The sequence below is a fragment of the Prionailurus viverrinus genome, chromosome C1, assembly GCF_022837055.1.
Source record: "Prionailurus viverrinus isolate Anna chromosome C1, UM_Priviv_1.0, whole genome shotgun sequence".
Lineage (NCBI taxonomy): Eukaryota > Metazoa > Chordata > Mammalia > Carnivora > Felidae > Prionailurus > Prionailurus viverrinus.
Genome location: NC_062568.1, coordinates 59,144,147 through 59,161,328, shown reverse-complemented (window position 1 = coordinate 59,161,328; position 17,182 = coordinate 59,144,147). Strand labels below are relative to the sequence as shown.

The 17,182-nt window shown below is 36.9% G+C and overlaps 1 protein-coding gene across 2 annotated transcripts; it reads right to left on the bottom strand.

The window, feature by feature from the left end:
• Positions 1 to 1,867: 1,867 nt before the first annotated feature.
• SPC25 (SPC25 component of NDC80 kinetochore complex) lies at positions 1,868 to 16,165 on the bottom strand. Of its 2 annotated transcripts, XM_047873822.1 has the most exons (7): positions 16,015 to 16,165; positions 14,844 to 14,996; positions 14,668 to 14,733; positions 9,962 to 10,108; positions 9,423 to 9,527; positions 4,351 to 4,449; positions 1,868 to 2,104 (listed from the first exon to the last, which is right to left on the bottom strand). In XM_047873822.1, the coding sequence occupies exons 2-7, from the start codon at positions 14,980 to 14,982 to the stop codon at positions 1,980 to 1,982; spliced, it is 681 nt and encodes a 226-aa protein (XP_047729778.1). In that variant the 5' UTR covers positions 14,983 to 14,996; positions 16,015 to 16,165; the 3' UTR covers positions 1,868 to 1,979. The 2 variants fall into 2 exon arrangements, with proteins under 2 accessions (XP_047729778.1, XP_047729779.1); XM_047873823.1 differs by lacking the exon at positions 4,351 to 4,449 and having other exon boundaries at positions 16,015 to 16,140.
• Between the last annotated feature and the right edge of the window lie 1,017 nt (positions 16,166 to 17,182).

The window sequence follows — 17,182 nt, the reverse complement described above, 5'->3', positions numbered from 1 at the left end:
CACCTGGGCATATTCTAATTAAATCTGCAAAATATAATGATAAAGAAGAAAGTCTTAAAAGCAGCAAGAGAAGTCCTTAATTCGCAAGGGAAAATCCATAAGGCTAGCTAGAGATTTCTCAACAGAGACTTGGCAAGCCAGTAGGGAGTGGCATGATATATTCAAAGTGCTAAATGGGAAAAAACTGCAGCCAAGAATACTCTATTCAGCAAGGCTATCATTCAGAATAGAAGGAGAGATAAAGAGTGTCCCAGACAAACAAAAACTAAAGGAGTTCATGACCACTAAACCAGATCTGCAAGAAATATTAAAGAGGACTCCTTGAGTGCAAAGGAGACCAAAAGTGACAGACAAGATCAGAGAAAATCTCCAGAAACAACGAAAAAAACCAAGTAATAAAATGGCTATAAATACATGCCAATAATTACTTTGAATATAAATGTACTAAATGGTCCCAATCAAAAGACATAGGGTGGCAGAAAGGATAAAAAAACAAGACCCATCTATATGCTACCTACAAGAGACTCATTATGAACCTTAAGACATCTGCAGGTTGAAAGTGAGGGGGTGGGGAAATATTTATCATGCAAACAGATGTCAAAAGCAAGCCAGAGTAGCAGTACTTATATCGGACAAATACTTTTTTCTGTTCTCATATTGTTTTTATCCTGCTTTAGTGTTAGGGTAATACTGGCTTCACAGAATGATTTTGAATGTGTTCCCTCTATTCCAGTATTTGTAAGATTTTGATACAAATTGTCATTAATTATTCATTTAAATGTTTGGTAGAATTCACCAATGAAACCATGTAGTCTTAGGCTTTTCTGTGATGGGAGATTTTTGATTCCTAGTCCAGCTTTCATTCTTATTCTTGATCTAAGATTTCCTATTTCCTGGATTCAAGATTCATGATTCAATTTCAGTAACTTGTGCATTTTTTGGAATTACCTGGGCTTTTCCCCTAAGTTTTAGAAATTGATTTGTTAGTGATGGTTTATAGTAATCTGTTATCACACTATGTATTGCCAATTTTGTTCATTTTTTTTTTTTAGAAATCTGGTCATTACTTTCAATGTTATGTTATTGTTTATTCTGGTCTCTATTTCCAATTTTTATCTGCTTCCTCTACTAAATATTGGCTAACCTTTTTTTTTTTAGTTTCTTGGGGTGCAATATTATTTAAACCACTTTTCTTAATACAACCATTTATGGCATAAATTTCACTCTAAAATCTGCTTTTGCTGCATCCCATAGGTTTTAGAATATTGTGTTTTCTTTTTCTTCTGTTTTCACATATTTTGATTTGCCGTTTGATTCCTTATTTGGCCCACTGCTTGTATATTAGTATGTTGTTTAATATTTACATATTAAATATTTGATATTAAAAAAAATAAAATGTTGAAAAAAAAGTCTTTGTTAGTAGCACACACTCCAATCTCTAGGGCAGTTTATTAGCTTTTTATCTCTGCAGAAAAATCCCAATCAATGGTTCCTAAAAGCTGGCCTGCACACTGGGATGGGCCAGTGATAACATTCCTACCAACCCATAGCATTCTTCTCAGATAAATTCTACTGCTATATGATGGTAAGCAGAGCTCTGAGCCAAGTCCTAGGCATAAGAGGCAACTGAGGGGAAGTGCTCTGAAACTCTCTTCCTAATATATATATATATATATATATATATATGTATGTATGTATATACTCTCTTCCTAATATATATATATGTATATGTATATGTATATATATATATATATCCCCCACACACATTTATCATAGTATACTATCTTTCATCTTAAAAAGAACACATTTGACTTTATAAATTTTATTTAAGATTTTAGTTAAAATAATTTAAAGAAATAAACCACAGAAATGTTACAAAAATACAAAAGAATTACAGGCAAACAGTGGATAATGAGAATTCTTTTAAAAGAGATACACAATAGGGAAGAAAAATAAAGTGTTTATATACTATTCATATATTAATTATAAACCATAGCAGTAAAAGCTTTCCGGACATTGGCAAGAAAAGCCGAGAAATTGTTGGTCTTCCTTACTTTCTCTTGAAATTCTGCTAGGCACTCAAGATGAGGAGCACTATCTGACACTAGAAGAAAAAAAAAAAAAAAGGGAAGATAATGTGAATGAGATTTTTTATGGGAGAGAAGTGTTTCTAACTTAGATGCTTTCATCTGATTCAAATTATTTCAATTCCATTTTACTGAAATGCTTCCAGCATAGAACAGATACACTTGATTTTCATATCCTAACTATCTTTTGGACCTTTTCTTTGTTTAATCTGTAAATATTAAAATCTTAAGTACTATAATTGTACTTTAAATTTAAACAGATGGTAGTCAAGGGATTGAAGAACTCAGTGATAAAAAGAACAGAATGCCATTTCCAGTCATCTTTCTTACATTTTAACTAAACTGTTTTAACAGGTGTGTGTGTGTGCGCGTGCGCGTGTGTGCATTGGGTTTTTTGTTTTGTTGTTTTTTTCACTGTTAAGTCAGTTTTCTCTGTAAACTTTTGGCTTGAATTCTAGTTCCTGGCCACTGGATCAAAAAAAGAACAGCTTTCAATGACAACTTTTAGTAATTTACAATTATGGGGAAAAAATCTAAGGCTTTACAAGTGTTCACTAGAAAATGTGGTTGTTGGGGCGCCTGGGTGGCGCAGTCGGTTAAGCGTCTGACTTCAGCCAGGTCACGATCTCGCGGTCCATGAGTTCGAGCCCCGCGTCAGGCTCTGGGCTGATGGCTCAGAGACTGGAGCCTGTTTCCCATTCTGTGTCTCCCTCTCTCTCTGCCCCTCCCCCGTTCATGCTCTGTCTCTCTCTGTCCCAAAAATTAAAAAAAAAAAAAAATAAACGTTGAAAAAAAGAAAATGTGGTTGCTATTCTAAAAGTGGTATTTACAGGACCTACTAATCAAATGTGACACAAAGTCACAAATAACGGTACACCTCTCAACATGCAGTTGTACAAATTGTAAACAAATCTCCAGTGAGGGTGGTCAAAGGAAAGGAATGATTCCGCTTTCTCTCCCAACAATTTGGTCCTTTGCCCAAGGGGAAGAAAGTCAACCATATCAGATTTCCAGTTCTTTGGTAGAGATTGTTTAGGACACAAGGACCAGAACCACAGCAGAGAAAGAACAAAAGGCACTTGGTTCAAAATCACACCGTAGATTCTATTTTAACACACTATCAAATACCATGACCCTATGTAGCAAGAGAGGATATGCAAGGTATGTGGGTTTTGGGGTTTGCTTTTGAAACTTTAGCACTCATTAGAAGATATTTACAGAGAGAAAAAATTTGCACATGAATTAGGTTCCTAAATACAAATTCCATGAGAATGAGGATCAAGTCACCGGGGCACATTAAGGAGACAACTCAGCAGTCCTCCTGAGTGTATGTGTGCTATAAATGCTTTCAGATGAGAACACAGGTCTAATGAGCTGAGAACCATTTTTCTGAATTCCAATAAATTAAAAATTACTTTAAAAGGGGCTCAAGAATTAAAGAGAGATAAATATATTTCCATTCTCTGCTAGTTCCAACTATTACCAATCACATATATTCCCCATAAATCGATGCCTTTCTGGCCTGTTGGAGAATCAGTAGGTGAGCTAAATTACCAATGTGTGCGATTTTTCAGGAGAGGATAATATTTCTTAAATTGATTTTTGGTAAAATAAATGATCACATTCTGATGACTTAGCATTTGCTTTTAAAATCACCTACTTGAAAACATTATAATATTCACATTTATATAGTCATATCCTTTATACTTTTATGTTCTCTAAAAGGATAATTCATACTTGCATATGAAATGCAGTGATCGGTGGTCTTTTAGACTTTTCTACCAAGGTGGCACTGTGCCATCCTGAATAGAAGTTACATATTAAGGCTCCTAGATAATAACTATAAATCAAAACTACATTCACAGCCTTTAGAAGACCCTATCCCATGAAGCAAGCTGGCAAAGAAAGGGACACCTTGTGGGAACATTACTTTCTTTCATATTATTTTATTTTTTTAAGTTTATTTATTTATTTTGAAAGAGACAGAGTGCTAGCAAGGGAGGGGCAGAGAGAGAGAGAGAGACAGAGAGACAGAGACAGAGGCAGAGAGAATTCCAAGCAGGCTCCTCAGGGTCAGCACAGAGCCCAACATGGGGCTCATACTCACAAAACTGTGAGATCATGACCTGAGCTGAAACCAAGAGTCAGACACTTAACCGACTGAGCCACCCAGGCACCGCTCCTTCATATTACTCTATATGCTGAGTCAGATAACATTTTGGATGCCAGTCTTAAATATCAGTTAAGAGAGAGGAATACATACCCTCATATTCCCTTGCTTCATTTAGGTGGAGGGAAAACATAAAAGGGTTCTCAGGATGCTTAGGGTCAATATTGGTAAATATAAACTGCAACTTATCACCTGAAAAAAAATTTAATTATTTGGTGTGGGAATATTTTATTGTGCCAAGCCTTTCAATGGAGATGAGCTTTCTCACTTCTGTCCTTAATCAGTATCTAGACTGCTAAACGTATGTATATATACACTTAACCAAGACTCCAAATGTACAAGTTACAAATTAGTTTTAAATGAATTACAGTTTAAACATGATACAAAAACACAAGTAACAAAAGAAAAGAACTGATAAATTAGACTTCATCAAAATTAAAAACTTTTGTCCTTTAAAGGATATTACCAAGGCAGTGGAAAGATAACCCACAGAATGGGAGAAAATATTTGCAAATCCTATCTCGGATATGGACTTAATATAGAGAATACATTTAAAAGAACTACAACTGAACAACTAAAAGAAAAGCAATCCAATTAAAAACTGGACTAAGGACTTGAGTAAGTATTTCTCTGAAGAATAGATACAAATGTCCAATAATAAGCACATGGAAAGATGCTCAATACCACTAATCACTGGGGAAATGCAACCCAAAACTACAATGAGATATTATTTTATACCCACCAGGACAGCTATAACAAAACAAAAAACAAAACAAAACAAAACAAGAAAAAAGAAAAGAACAGTGTGAATGAAGACATGGCAAAATCAGGACATTGCTAGTAGGAATGTAAAATGGCGTTGCAGCTGCGGAAAACAGCTTGGCAGTTCCTCAAAAAGTTACATAAAGAATTGCAATGACCCAGTAACTCCACTCCTCAGTACATATCAAAAAAAAGAATAGAGAATAGGGACTCAAATAACGATGCCAATGCTTATAGCAGCATTACCCACAGCAGCCAAAAGGTGGTAATAACTGTGTGTTCACTGACAGATGACTAAAGAAACAAAAAAATATGGTATAGTCACAACAGAATATCATTTGGTAATAAAAAGGAATGAACTTCTGATACATGCTACAACATGAATGAACCTTGAAAACATCATGCTAAATACAATAATCCAGATGCAAAAGAACAGGACAAATACTGTATGATTCCACCTACATGAAATACTTAGAATAGGTAAATTTAGAGAGAAAGTAGAAGTTATCAGGGGCTGGGGAAGGAGGAATAAGTTACTGTTTAATGGGTACAGAATTTTTGTTTGTGGTATTAAAGAATTCTGGAAATAGTGGTGATGGTTGCATAGCACTGTTAACATAATGCTACAGAATTGTACAATAAAAAATAGTTAAAATGGCAAATTCTATGTCATGTAGTTTTATCACAATAAAAAATATTGAACAGATTTGACTTTTTCTACATAGTTATCTGCAATTAATGCCTATTTTTCCAAAAGACCTCCAAATGTTCCCAAAAGAGTAAATGCCCAGAAGAAATTAAAAATGGCAGCCACAGAGGTGCCTGGGGTGGTTAAGCATCCGACTTCAGCTCAGATCATGGTGAGTTTGAGCCCCTGAGTTGTCACAGCTCGTGAGTTTGAGCCCCTGAGCTGTCAGCATAGAGCCTGGAGCCTGCTTCCGATTCTGTGTCTCCTTCTCTCTCTGTCCCTCCCCCTATTCATGTGCTCTCATACTCTCAAAAACATTAAACATTTTTTTAATAAAAAAAATGGCAGCCACAAAGTAGAAACTCACATGCATTTTAGTTTTGCTCTACAAAATAAAAAATTAGTAAATTTCATTTAAAAAATGCTTTTAATTATAAAAAAGTAAAGTTTAGAAACTTTGAAAAACATTTGTCTTGCATTTTTATTCAAAATGAAATAATTACATCAGTAGACCAGATTTTTAAAAGTGTTAATAGCTGTTGGCGAAGATGTGGAGAAAAGGGAACCCTCGTGCTCTGTTGGAGGGAATGCAAACTGGTGCAGCCACTCTGGAGAACAGTTACTTAAAAAGTTAAAAATAGAACTACTGTATGATCCAGCAACTGCAGTACTAGATATTTATTGAAAGGACAAAAATATTGATTTGAATGGAAACATGCACCCCAACGTTTTTAGCAGCATTATCAACAATAGCCAAATTATGGAAAGAGCCCAAATGTCCATCGACTTTTGAATGGCATGTGCACGCGCGCGCGCGCGCACACACACACACACACACACACACACACACACACACACAGGAATACTACTCCGCCATCAAAAAGAATGAAATCTTGCCATTTGCAGTGATGTGGATGGAGCTAGCGTGTATTATGCTAAGAGAAAGACAAATACCATATGATTTCACTCATATCTGAAATTTAAGAAACAAAATAGATGAACATATGGGAAGAGGGGTGGAGGGAAACAGACCATAAGAGACTCTTTACTACAGAGAACAAACTGAAGGTTGCTAGAGGGGAGGTGGTTGGGGATGGGCTAGATGGGTGATGGGTATTAAGGAGGGCATTTGATGTGATGAGCACTGGGTATCGTATGTAAGTGATGAATCATTGGGTTCTACTCCTGAAAGCAATATTGTACACTGTATGTTAACTAACTACAATTTAAATAAAAAGTTGAAAAGAAAAAAAAAAGTGTTAATGGTAATGGAAGAGATGTATGCCAAGGAAAAAAGACATCATAAGATAACAAAGAGCTTAATTTGGGTTTCTCTTTTAAAATCCTTTTAAAATTCTTTTTAAAATCCTTTTTAAAAAAGGATTATTTCCTGACTTTGAGGGCTATGAAAAGTTCTAATTCTTTTGTAAATGTTTCTTTACTTATTTTGAGAGAGAGAGGAATACAGAGTGAAAAAGGGAGGGGTACAGAGAGAGAGAGAGAGAGAGAGAGAGAGAGAGAGAATATCCCAAGCAGGCTCTGCAATGTCAGCACGGAGCCCAGCTTGGGGCTTGAACCCATGAATTGTGAAATCATCACCTGAGCTGAAACCAAGAGTTGAATGCTTAACCCATTGAGCGATCCAGGTGCCATGAGAAAATTCTAATTTTTTATTTTTTTTAATTTACATCCAAGTTAGTTAGCATATAGTGCAACAATGATTTCAGGAGTAGATTCCTTAATGTCCCTTACCCAGTTAGCCCATCCCCCCTCCCACAACCCCTCCAGTACGCCTCTGCTCATTCTCCATATATAAAAGTCTCTTGCGTTTTGTCCCCCTCCGTTTTGACATTATTTTTTGCTTCCCTTCCCTTATGTTCATCTATTCTGTCTTAAAGTCCTCATATGAGTGAAGTCATATGATATTTGTCGAGAAAGTTCTAATTTTAAATCTGAATATAATTTTAAAGCTTTCTGACCCCAAAACACCTCGGGATGACAGTGAGTCCAATGGATCAAAAATTCAGAGTTGGACGCTGTATTTCCCTCTAATCAAAAGGTTAATATTTTGGGGGGTACCTGGGTGGCTCAGTTGGTTAAGTGTCCGACTTCGGCTCAGATCGTGATCTTACAGTTCATGAGTTCGAGCCCTGCATCAAGCTCTCTGCTGTCAGTGCAAAGCCTATTTCAGATCCTCTGTCTCCCTCTCTCTGCCCATCCCCCACTCATGCTTTTTCTCTCTCTCTCTCAAAAATCAATAAACATTTAAAAAAGGTTTAATTTAATATTTTTAATAAAATTTAATATTGTATTTTAATAAAATTTAACTTTTTTATTAAAAGCTTATTTCAGCAGATGGGGGGCACAAAAAAGACTAATAGATATATGAATGAAGAGACCAAACAATCTAAGAAATACAGTAAATATTCAGAAGAAAAGTTTACCTGTTCATTAATAAAGAAATGCACTTAAAAACAATGCTCCAATTATATCTACTTTGCTGCCAAACAACAACAACAAACAAACAAACAAAATACAATTCTGGCAAGAATACAATGAAGTGGGTACACTTTACATCGTAGAGAGGTGTGCACAAAAGAATTAACGCGGCAGGCTTGACGATGCTATCCTTAGAATCTTAGAAAGGTCTGCTTGCAAGCTGGCCCTTGGCTGATGTGTTGGGAGTCCCCCAAACCACCCTAGGTTTGAAGATTCGCTAAGAGAACTCATACGATTCACCAGAGGGTCATACACAGGGCTATAATTTATCACAGCGAAAGACTATGGCAAAATCAGCAAGAGGGAAAAACACATAGGGCGAAGTGCAGGGAAAACCAGCACAAGCTTCCTGGGTCTCTGATGAACTTCCCTGGTAGACAACCTTTCCCGTGTATCGTCACATTCAATGCTAAAGGAATTAATAAGCATGTCTTGTGTGACTCTGCTGGGTTAGGACTCTTAAAAAACTATGCCTGAAAAAAGTGTTTCTTTTAGACTTTGCTCCAGTGCCTTTTTGGGGCTGTTTTGCAGTTTATTGCAGTTTCTGCCATACATCCGAGACGGCAATATGACTGATTCTATGCTGCATCCTGTAAGTCTTTCTAGTGAATCCCCAAACCTGACGGTGATCCTGGGGACTGCTAACACCGTGAGTAGTGCTATAAACTGCCACATACACCACACATCACGGTCATTAAAATATTTACATGCTTTACCCCAGTAATGCCTCCCTAGGAATTCCACGGAAATTATACAAAAGAAATGGAGAAGTCTGTATTCACTATAGTACTTCTAAAACTGAAACGTTGGCAGAATCTGAATGTTAAGTTAGAAACAATACCTGTATTAGGTAGATAAAAGATTGCATAAATTAAGAGACATTAATGGAATGAATTAGTACGTCGCTATTTTAAAATTACCATGGGAAGGCTATAGCAACTGGAAAAATGCTGATCATAGAATACCAGGAAGAACAAAGAAGAAAAATTACTTTCATGTTGGCAATCATGCCAAACATACATTTATTACAATACTGGATGATAAATAACCGAGCCATCAGTAATTATGTTACGGTGATAAAAAATTTTTAAATTCTTTCCTGTTTCCTAAAAAGTTAATAATGTGGTCATTATTTTATTTGAAAATATTTTAAAAATTCTTCTCTACTTAAGAAAACACACACCTAATCTTGTTTTACTTACGTTAATATACTCACCATAAATTTTTCTAATTTCTAGTCCAAGTCGATCTTTATACAAGTCTGCAGATGTCTGTAGCCTTTTCAACTTCTCTTCATTAGCTTTGTTAGCAGCAGAAATAGCTATGATTAAAAAAAAAACAAAGAAATACACATATTTGAATATGAAGGATTTTTAGACAGACACTTTGCAGCATAAAGAGTGTGCTTAATAGTTCCTGGAAGAGAATGTGTGATCATTAACTTTGTTGCATAAATTATACTATGGCTTCTCCAATGAAACTGCCCCCCACTCTGTTTAATTAAGCTCCCACATCAATTGCATTATGACTCTGGTTACATTAAAAAATCAAAAGGACCCTTAAGTAAAACAAAAGAAAATAAAACCCACTTATTTAACTTCAGACAGCTTCCTTGCAGAAATGAGTGGCTGGCTATGCCCCTGAGATGTTACCCATTTTTACTATGAACTGGAGAGAAGGCAAGAGATAGATAATTGTGAACCATCACCACTTTGAAATTTAATGTTTTAAATATGTGTACAACTAGAAACTTACTTTCCTTCTTCCTAGCATATTCTTCCTTAAGATCCTGAATATTTGCAGTCAGTACTTCTAGTTTCTCATTTTTGTCTTTTATTTCAGCAATCAATCTTAACAAGTTGTCTTTTTTTTCTTGAATGAGCTTATTCCGCCTACAGATCTCTGTAAGAAGTACAAAGTATTAGCTAGAATATATATACTTTGCTCTCCAATATCTATCTCTGGTAAGAAAAGACTAAAATACTGACTTTCATTAGGATTAATAAAGAGTGTTTTATTTACTTATTTATTTATTTACTTACTTTTGAGAGAGAGAGAGCGCGCGCGCAAGTGAGCATGAGTGAGGGAGAGGGAGACAGAATCTGAAGCAGGTTCCAGGCTCTGAGCTGTCAGCACAGAGCTCCATGCAGGGCTTGACCTTAGGAACTGTGAGATCATGACCTGAGCAGAAGTCGGATGCTTAACTGACTGAGCCACCCAGGTGCCCCAAAAACGTTTTGACTGATAAGTGCTTTCTAATGGTTCAAAAATTATAAAGAAAAGGGAAAAAAAATCCTATTCTTTCCTATTTGTCTTTGAAAATAAAAATGAGACAAAACTCTTTTTAAAATGAGAATACCAAATTATTATTTAAAAAAAAAAATTAATTCATTTTTGAGAGTGAGAGAAACAGAGCATGAGCAGGGAGGGGCAGAGAGAGAGAGGGAGACATAGAATGCAAAGCAGGCTCCAGGCTCCGAGCTGTCAGCACAGAGCCTGACGCGGGTTTCAGACTCACAAACGGTGATATCATGACCTGAGCTGAAGTCGGACGCTTAACCGACTGAGCCACCCAGACGCCCTGAGAATACCAACTTAAACCACAAAAAGAAAATCAGGTCATGACGTTTGCAGCAATACCCTTCAAATAAGTACATAAATAAAGCCCACCATCAAAGACAACCAAATCTGAAAATGTTTTTACACAGTACTTAAAAGAAACAATTCATTATAATGCAGTATAAATGATTCTGGAAAATACCAAAAAGACAAAAAGGAGTGAAGGAAGAGATGGGGCGCCTGGGTGGCTCAGTCGGTTAAGCATCCGACTTCGTCTCAGGTCATGGTCTCACCATCCGTGAGTTCGAGCCCCACATGGCTCTCTGTGCTAACAGCTCAGAGCCTGGAGCCTGCTTCGGATTCTGTGTCTCCCTCTCTCTCTCTCTGCCCCTCCCCTGTTTGTGCTCTGTCTCTGTTTCAAAAATAAATAAACATTAAAAAAAATTTTTTTTTTAAAGTGAAGGAAGAGAGGGAAAGAGAGAGGTAGGAAGGGTGAAACTTCATTTACATTAATAACAAACAAAACATCCAGGAATAATCTAAATTAAGAAATGTAGGCCCTGTATGAAAAAATAATGCAAAACTTGTCTGAAACAAATAACCTATATATATGGAGACATTTTATGCTTCTAAATATTATAAAGATGTCAGTATTTCCCAAATTCATTTCTACATATGATGCAATCCCAATGGACTCTGGAGGGAAGGGAAGAGGAGGATCTAACAAAATTATAAAATTTATCTGATGAGTACACAGGAGAGAACAGTTAAGGAAATATGGTAAGAGAAATAACAAGGAAAGGTACTTGTCCCACCAGATTTAACATGTGTGAATGTGACACTTTTAACACAATAATGGAGTACTAGCTGAAGAAACGACATACAGCTCAGTTAAACAAACAAAAAAGGCATTCCCAAACAAACACTGGTATCTTTGGGAAATATGAAAAATGAAATATCATAAATCAAGTGGTGGACGGTTTCCCAAACCATGCTGAAATCCAAAATAAATTCCATATATATTAAATATTTAAATATAAAATGAAATCTTGCAAACCTAAAAGGCAGTATCTGAATATAAAATTAGCCTTTCCTGTGGGGAAAGACGTTTTTACTAAAAGGCAAAAAGAAATCAAAGAGAAAGTCATATACCAACTACATAACAGTTAATAAGTGGCAAAAACCCTCATATTTGATTCAAATAAACATAAAACTCTACTATATGCTAGGAATTTTGTTCAACACCTTATATTTCCATAAATTTACTTAAATTTCATAATACATTATGCAGTTCTAATTTAAAAAAGGAAAAGGCTCAGCAGTTGAGTAACTTGCCCAAAAGTTTTATTTGCTAGGATGCAAAAAATAGTTAAGACCTGGATTCAAACTCAGGACTTGACTTCAAAGGTCATGCTTTTGACCATTAAACATCCTCCCTGAACAGTTCTTAATCTAAAGAAGACACAAATATAAATTCCTAAGACAAAAACAAAGAGATAAATGGAGGAAATGTAGAATGCAGACGGCTAATAAACATGAAAGACAATTTAACCTGAGTAGTAATCACAGAAATGCAAATAAAGCAAGTAACGTACCAATTTTCATTTATTACAACAATGTTTACAAAAATGATAGCTGGTGTCGAGAAGAATGGAAAATACTAGAGTCCTTGTGGAATATTTTTGACATTGCAAAACAAGTTTTAAGGATATTCATGTCCTTTAATCCAGTTATTTCATTTTTACAAGTTAACCTAAGAAAATAAGATGTATGTGATATACATAAGATTGTTTTCAGTATTATTTATAATGATGAAAAGCTGAAAACATCCTAAATGGCTAATAAGTAAATCATTAAATAAATATTGCATATTAATAAGTTAGAATATCCTCTCAGGGGTACCTGGATGGCTCCGTTAGTTGAGCATGCAACTCTTGATTTCAACTCAGGTCATGACCCCAGGATCATGGGATTGAGCCTGGGATCAAACCCCACCTCGGGCTCTACGCCAACTGTGAAGGTTGCTTAAGATTCTCTCTTCCTCTGCCCCTCTCCGGCTAGCTGTCTCTCAATAAACAAACAAACAAACAAACAAACAAGTGTACAGATGTTTTCCTGAGTTAGTGTTTTTGGTTCCCTCTGATAAACACCCAGAAATAGAATTACTGGATCATATGGTAGTTTTAATTTTCTGAGGAACCCTGCATATTATTTTCCAGAGTAGCCACTATGGAAAAATGCACTTAAAAATAATTAAGGAGACATGTATGGCAAAAGAGATACATATTAAAAGTCCAAAAGTATCAGTTCCAATCTGACTCTTCAGTTGTTACCCAAGGACCTTGGTCAAATTATAACTTTGGAGACTCTTATAAAAGGAGGATAATAATGCCCACCCTATTTCTTTAACTCACAGGGTTAGAGTACACAATAATACAGAAACTTTTAAATTATTAAGTGATACATAAATACCATATATGTCAGTGTTTTTATTAGAACATGTAAAGAACTGTATGGATTTGTGCCAGTATAAATGTAAGGGCCCTTGATATGGCATAACTCATGTATACACTGTCAGTTGTCTTTTATTCTCTAGGGCAGGTATTTCAAACTTTCACTACTACTCAGCACATAAATCCTCCCTTGAGTTTTCCCTTCCATGTGGAAAGATTGTTTTATGGTACACTAGAAAGAGCAGACATTTGGCTGCGATCCTAGACCTTGTATCTATCAAATGTATGACCTTAACCAAGTTTTGTAACCTCAGTGAGCTTCAATTTTTTCATCTGAAAAAAGGGATAATTTTGGTCTTGTAAAGATTTCAGGACTTTTGTTTTTTTTTTTGAGAGAGAGTGAGTGCCAGAGGGCAAGAAGCAGAGGAGATGGAGAGAAAGAATCTTAAGCAGGCTCCACGCCCACCCCGGAGTCTGACGAAGGGGCTTGATCCCACTACCCTGGGATGATGCCCTGAACTGAAATTGAGAGTCAGACACTTAACCAACTGAGCCTCCCAGGTGTCCTTAGGATTTTAGGATTTAAGAGCCTGGTCCATAGTAAACGCCTCTCACTTTGAACAGATGATCTTCCTCCTTATAATAATATAGAAGCAACAGATGCTCTAGGCAGGCCAGAATTTTTGAACAATTTGTTCTCTGCAGTATCTTCCTTGAAGATGCAAAGTAGCTGCTCAACAAATATGTGGTGAGTGAATGAGTTCCCTCCACCTTCCATACTCCCCAAATGTATCCAGATCAGTGTCCTCTCCTGAGAGTAACAGTGGCTCCTTCTCCAAAACATGGTTAATCCAGATTCCTTCCCCTAAGGGAAATAACTGAAGAACTGAAGAACTCCTGCTTTTTAAACCCCAGTCTATGATTTCCAATGGGAAAACAAACCTGTTTTTCAAAAAATTGTCATTTACACATCAGCATAGATGATCACAAGCACAGTGATGAATAAAAAAAGGGACAGCATATACAGAAAATGATGCCATTTATATAACATTCAAAAATACAATACTAAATATTAATAGGTTAGTTCTGGAAGGTAGGATTAGAGAAAAGTATTATATAAGATGTTCTATTTCTTAAGCTGGGTTGCAGATACATAAATGTTTATTATTTTTATACATGTATCTGCATATATATATGCACACACACAGAACAAACTGTTTTTTTTTCTTTTCTTTCTTTCTTTTTTTTTTTTTTTAAAGTAGGCTTCATGCCCAGTGCAGACCCCAACACGGGACCCGAACTGACAACCCCGAGATCAAGACCCGAGCGAAGATTAAGAGTCAAGTGACCGACCCAGGTGCCCCACAGGATATTGTTTTACTTGTATGAGGGACTGCATAAAGATGTTTAATCTAAAAAACCCTCTGTGATCTATAGTTTGTCACCTACGATTTTGATATTCCAGAAACATCTCAACCATTCGTTCCTCTTCCTTTAATTTCACAGACAGCTTTTCTGAAAGAGAAATTGGAATTGAAGTTTCGATTCAGCTGAAATAACATAAAAAAACAAAAAACAAAAAACAAGAACAACAAAGCAGCATGTTACAAATTAACTTTAGTTACCTGTAAGTGCTTTGATGGAGTCTTTGTAGGTATCTCTTAGTCCCATCATTTGACAGGACGTGTCACTGAGAGTGCTTTTGAATTTATTCCAAAATTCATTTATGCTTTTATCAAATAGTGCCAGTTCGTCCTCTATCATCTTGTAAGAGAATGCTACAAAACAAAACATTGATTGTATTTTTTATAAGTTGTTGAAATAAAATCAAGCTCATATTCCAATCAAGCATATTTTGGCAGTTTGACTTTTGCTAGGAAATAATTAGCAGCTTGCTTTTTTTAAAAAAGGATATCTTACTTTTAAAATATTTACTTGTTCTTGAGAGAGAAAGAGAGTACAGGCAGGGGAGGGGCAGAAAGAGGAAGACACAGAATCCCAAGCAGGCTCCAGGCTCCAAGCTGTCAGTGCAGAGCCCATACGGGGCTCAACCTCAGTAACTGTGAGCCTAAGTAGGATGCTTAACCTGACTGAGCCATCTGGGTGACCCAAGCAGCTTACTTTTAACTCTAGCTATTCCAGGGCGGATCAAGCCATCTGGACTTAATTACAGTTAAGATGCAAGATTCCAGGAAGGACATCCTTACCTCCTAGGGACTTGTTAGTAGTTTAACTGCACAAGATACTCATACTTCCTCACAAGTAAAATTGGTAACTTTTAAGGCGTTTCCAATTCTGATCTTTTGAATTCCAGCCTGGATTGTCAGCCAGGTCCCCAGTGGACGGATGACCGGCCCCCTCTCATAGGATAAGACCCTATGAGACATATCTAGCCCGCCTCTCCCTCCCACCCAGATCAGGAAAAGAAGAAGTAGCACTAAAAAGGCTACTTGGAGTGGGAATTTAGTAGGCTTAGTCCAGGAAAAGTACAAGTCACCCTGAACTCTCTGGGCCTTAGTGTCTTCTGTAAAACAATGTCCGGTAAGACTCCAGGCCCCGCCAGTTTTCTGTAACGCTAAAACCATCCCAATAACTCAAAACCTTCCCAAGAAGGCCACACACATCTCGTTCGGTGGAACCCGGAACCCTTCGGCCTCAGCGAAGCCCAGCAGTGCAAACAACAAAGCCGTGCATTTCACAGACTTCGCTCCCGAAAACAAATCCAGCCCAGAAATACACTTTCCCCTATCGCGACAGGCAGGTCGAGGAACCCTAGTCAGCCCCCAACTCTCTCACCTTTTCCAGGAGACCTGAGCCTCGCCGCCAACCCACACAAGACCAGAAACAATTCAAGCCAAGAGCAGGTCTCCAGACCCAGCTCCCGCAGCCCCGCCAACTTTCCTATTTCAAATTTTAGGGCGCCTTCCTCCTCCCGCCCCCGGTCGCTCATTCGCCTTCAGATTGGCTGATAATTAGGCTCTCCATTAAGGGATTGGTTAATCTAGCCCTCCGGGATTCTCGCGGAAAAATATAGGGGAAAGTGCATTCTGGGATTTGTAGTTTTTTTTTCTGAGAGACAGACTCTCAGCTCTGCTTTGTGAAGTGTTAATAGCTCCGGGAGGACTCGCCCCAGCACAAGTCATTCATCTGTTTCAAATAAAGATTTCTGCAACAAATATAAATATTGAACTTTAATCGCATTCTGTTGCCAAGTATTTACTGCCTTCTTTAATGCTCTCTGTAGCTTAAAGTTAATTGAAAATACTAAAGCTAATAAAACACCATTTTTAAATATGTCTCATCATTTAATTACTTTTCATTGGGAAGTGGTTGGAACATTACTGTGTATTGGCTTCTAATATGAACATTTCCAAAATTTCTTGATTCTCTTATTTTCGACCATGTGAAACAGAAACAAAACGCAGTACCTAGTACTGGTAGTCCTTGCCCAGGTGAAAACTCACTGACACAAAACTTTTCATGGGCGAGTTCATTGGTACCTATCCTCTCTGACAGTCTGTGTTGTATTTAAAAATGAAAAGAAGTGGAGAAGCCAAAAGTAATTCAAGGCTTTTAACTTCTATATTTGTAAGAATGGTGATGCTGTTGGTTGAATAGAAAATATCTTCATGGTTGTTTGGGTGTATTGGGGAAGGGGTGTTGCAGGGAGGCAAGGGCAGGAGTTACTATTTTAAAGTGCTGAGTTTCTGAGGATATTGTTGGGAGATCTAAGTGTTAATGTTCCATAGGCATTTTACTTCTCTAGTTAATCGATAGTGGCTAACTGCTCCAACTCTGCAGTAAGAGTGCCTGAGTTTGAAATCCAGGCTCTATCATTTACTAAGTTTGTCCTCGGGCAAGTTACTTGGCCTATTGGACCTCAGTTTCCTCATCTGTAAAATGAGGGTAATAGTAATAATAATACCTTCTTCCTTCATATACCCAATGTGAAGACTAAAAGAGA

Excerpts from the sequence above, each read along its gene's own strand:
- SPC25 (XM_047873822.1), bottom strand. The coding sequence starts at position 14,982 with ATGATAGAGGACGAACTGGCACTATTTGATAAAAGCATAAATGAATTT. Across the intron at positions 14,734-14,843 it reads CTCCATCAAAGCACTTACAG|AAAAGCTGTCTGTGAAATTA; the intron begins GTAACTAAAGTT and ends TTTCTCTTTCAG. Across the intron at positions 2,105-4,350 it reads TGAAGCAAGGGAATATGAGG|TGTCAGATAGTGCTCCTCAT; the intron begins GTATGTATTCCT and ends TTTTTCTTCTAG.